The sequence below is a fragment of the Suncus etruscus genome, chromosome 14 (genome assembly GCF_024139225.1).
Source record: "Suncus etruscus isolate mSunEtr1 chromosome 14, mSunEtr1.pri.cur, whole genome shotgun sequence".
Classification (NCBI taxonomy): Eukaryota; Metazoa; Chordata; class Mammalia; order Eulipotyphla; family Soricidae; genus Suncus; species Suncus etruscus.
In genome coordinates, this window is record NC_064861.1 from 92,407,717 (window position 1) to 92,410,274 (window position 2,558).

At 48.6% G+C, this 2,558-nt stretch overlaps 1 protein-coding gene across 1 annotated transcript; it reads right to left on the bottom strand.

Annotated features, from left to right (window-relative positions):
* Window positions 1-1,682: 1,682 nt before the first annotated feature.
* LOC126028615 (ferritin light chain 1-like) lies at window positions 1,683-2,254 on the bottom strand. The gene is made up of 2 exons (XM_049787562.1): window positions 2,162-2,254; window positions 1,683-2,003 (listed from the first exon to the last, which is right to left on the bottom strand). The coding sequence occupies exons 1-2, from the start codon at window positions 2,252-2,254 to the stop codon at window positions 1,683-1,685; spliced, it is 414 nt and encodes a 137-aa protein (XP_049643519.1).
* Window positions 2,255-2,558: the final 304 nt, after the last annotated feature.

Here is a 2,558-nt window from a genome sequence, read left to right on the forward strand (position 1 = left end):
TCTTGCATGGTTTTAATTTGAGGGTACTGGAGAGGACCCACCATCAATGAGGTCCCTAGGGAGTAACTTTGGTAGAAGTGGGAAGGGAGAAAGGGGGTTGGGTTCAGGACACATTGTCCTGTCCACAAGCTCCTGGAAGAAATACCTGTGGCAGATCCTTGGTATGACCATATGGGATGCCAGGGGTTGAACCCAGGTCAGTCATGTGCAAGGCAAGGGCCACACTTGCTGTGCTGTTGCTCGGGCCCAGTTCACACTCTTGTTTTTGGCTCACACCTAGTGGGGCTTGGGGATTACTACCATGGTGGTGCTCAGGGAAACATCTGCGATGCCAGGAATAGAAACGGGGTCTTCTGTGTGCAAGGCAAGCTCCCTACCTGCCCTACTATGCTCCAGTCCCATAGAGGCATTTCTTAAGAGGGGATTTATTCTAATATTTTATGGTCTTATTGTTAAATCACAGCCAAATGCCCCAAACTGTAACTGAAGTAGAGTATTCCTGGACAGTTTCCTGGCATTTTAAGGGGGTACCCTCTGAGATGATTAGTCAATGAAGTGTGGGCCAGCAAGAAGTAATATGTGGGAACAGAGAGATAGCACAGCGGTAGAGCATTTGCCTTGCATACAGTCGACCCAGGAGGGACTGGTTCGTTTCCCAGCATCCCACATGGGTCCCCAGCCTGCAAGGGGCAATTTCTTTCTCTCTCTTTTTTTGGGGGGAGGGGGGAATTGGGCCACACCTGGTGATGCTCAGGGGTTATTCCTGGCTATGTGCTCAGAAATTGCTACTGGCTTGAGGGACCATATGGGACCCCGGGGATCAAACTGTGGTTCGAACTGTCCTAAGTCAGCCTAGTGCAAGGCAAATGCCCTACCACTGTGCCACCGCTCCGGCCCCATGCAAGGGCAATTTCTGAGTGCAGAGCCAGGAGTAACCCCTGAGTGCTGCTGGGTGTGGCCCAAAAACCAATCAATCAATCAATCAATAAAATTTTAAAAATGTAATATGCATGGTCTTGCTTTAATAGTAAGGATAAGTTAAGTTACAATGCGGTAATAAATAAGCTCCAAACTGAGCTTATACAACAAATTTTTATTTATTTTTATTTCTGCAAAATTTTTACTTGATTAACTGGGTGAGCAGCTGTAGAGGGCAGATATGGGGCTCAAACTAACCTCAGGGCAGAAGTGGGGGGCATATGAATAAACAAATGCCACTGGGGCTCAAAAGGGCTGCAAGTGTTTTGGAGGGTGAGATTTTCTATTTTTGTTTGTGGGCCACACCTGGCAGTGCTGAGGACTAACTTCTGGTTACACACTCAATATCTCCACACTTCTGGCAATGCTCAAGGGGGTGGGAATGAAACCCAGGTCAGACCCAGGGAAAGCAAACACCCTTTGGTTTGCTATGCTATATGTCCAGACCGAGGATGAGCTTTTCAATGAAGTAATCACTCAGGGAAGTCTGGGAGTACCCCAGTCCCCGGAGGACACTCAGCTGATCCCCTAATCTCCTAGAGGAGCTTCACCTCCTCATCCAGGAAGCTTCTCAGGAATTAACAGAGCTGAGATACAAGAGAGAGGGCTTCATTAAGATAGCAGTGGGGCTGTGGGGAAACCAGGCTCTGGACAAAAGGACCCCAAAGGTAGGAGAAACCCCCAGGGAGGGACAAAGAGGGGGGTCATGCCTGGAGAGACCCTCGGAGTGAGGGTGTGGGGTGATCGCTTACATGGGGGTCTTTATGGACCATGCCGATCTCATGCAACTCCAGGAAGGACTGGTTGAGCTTCTTCTCCAGGGCCAGGGCGCTTTCCATGGCCTGCAAGATGGTCCCCCACTCGTCTTGGGGGGGATCTGAGACAGTGTAGAAGATCACAAGCCCCCCACGATCGTTTTGCAGCTCCAGAAGCTTCTGCATCCCCTTGTACTTCTCCTTGGCCAGCCGGAGGAAGAAGAAGCCCAAGGATTCCGGGAACCCGTTTTCTCGGCTGAAATAGAAGCTCTGAGAAAGACAGAGACAGAGTCAGAGACAGAGATAAGGGGGACAAGGAAATGCGAGACGAAAGAGGTGGAGTTCAAACCCACCGTCTTGACCCTCTGAAGGGATCATCCAGGCCAAGAGTTGGGAGCCCCAGGCCAGGGCATCCCGGGGCCCCTCACCATAGAGAGGTAAGTGAAGACTATATGCAGGTTCGTCAAAAGGTTGACGAAGATTTCAGCCTCAGTGGAATAATTCTGACGGATCTCAGACATTCTCTGAAAGTTGTACAAATAATAAATAAATAAATAAATAAATAAATAAATAAATAAATAAATAAATAAATAAATAAATAAGGGGCCGGAGAGATAGCATGGAGGTAGGGCTTTGTTTGCCTTGCATGCAGAAGTACAGTGGTTCGAATCCCGGCATCCCATATGGCATCCCAAGCCTGCTAGGAGCAACTTCTGAGTGCAGAGCCAAGAATAATCCCTGAGTGCCACCCGGTATGGCCCAAAAAACAAAACAAAACAAAAACAAAAACAAAAACAAAAAACAGTATTTGCAGGAACGTGACTG

What these genes read in the sequence shown, in the direction of transcription:
- LOC126028615 (XM_049787562.1), bottom strand. Translation starts at nt 2,254, where the DNA reads ATGTCTGAGATCCGTCAGAATTATTCCACTGAGGCTGAAATCTTCGTC. An exon ending in TCTTCACTTACCTCTCTATG is followed by an intron (nt 2,004 to 2,161) that starts GTGAGGGGCCCC and finishes TGTCTTTCTCAG; the next exon opens with AGCTTCTATTTCAGCCGAGA.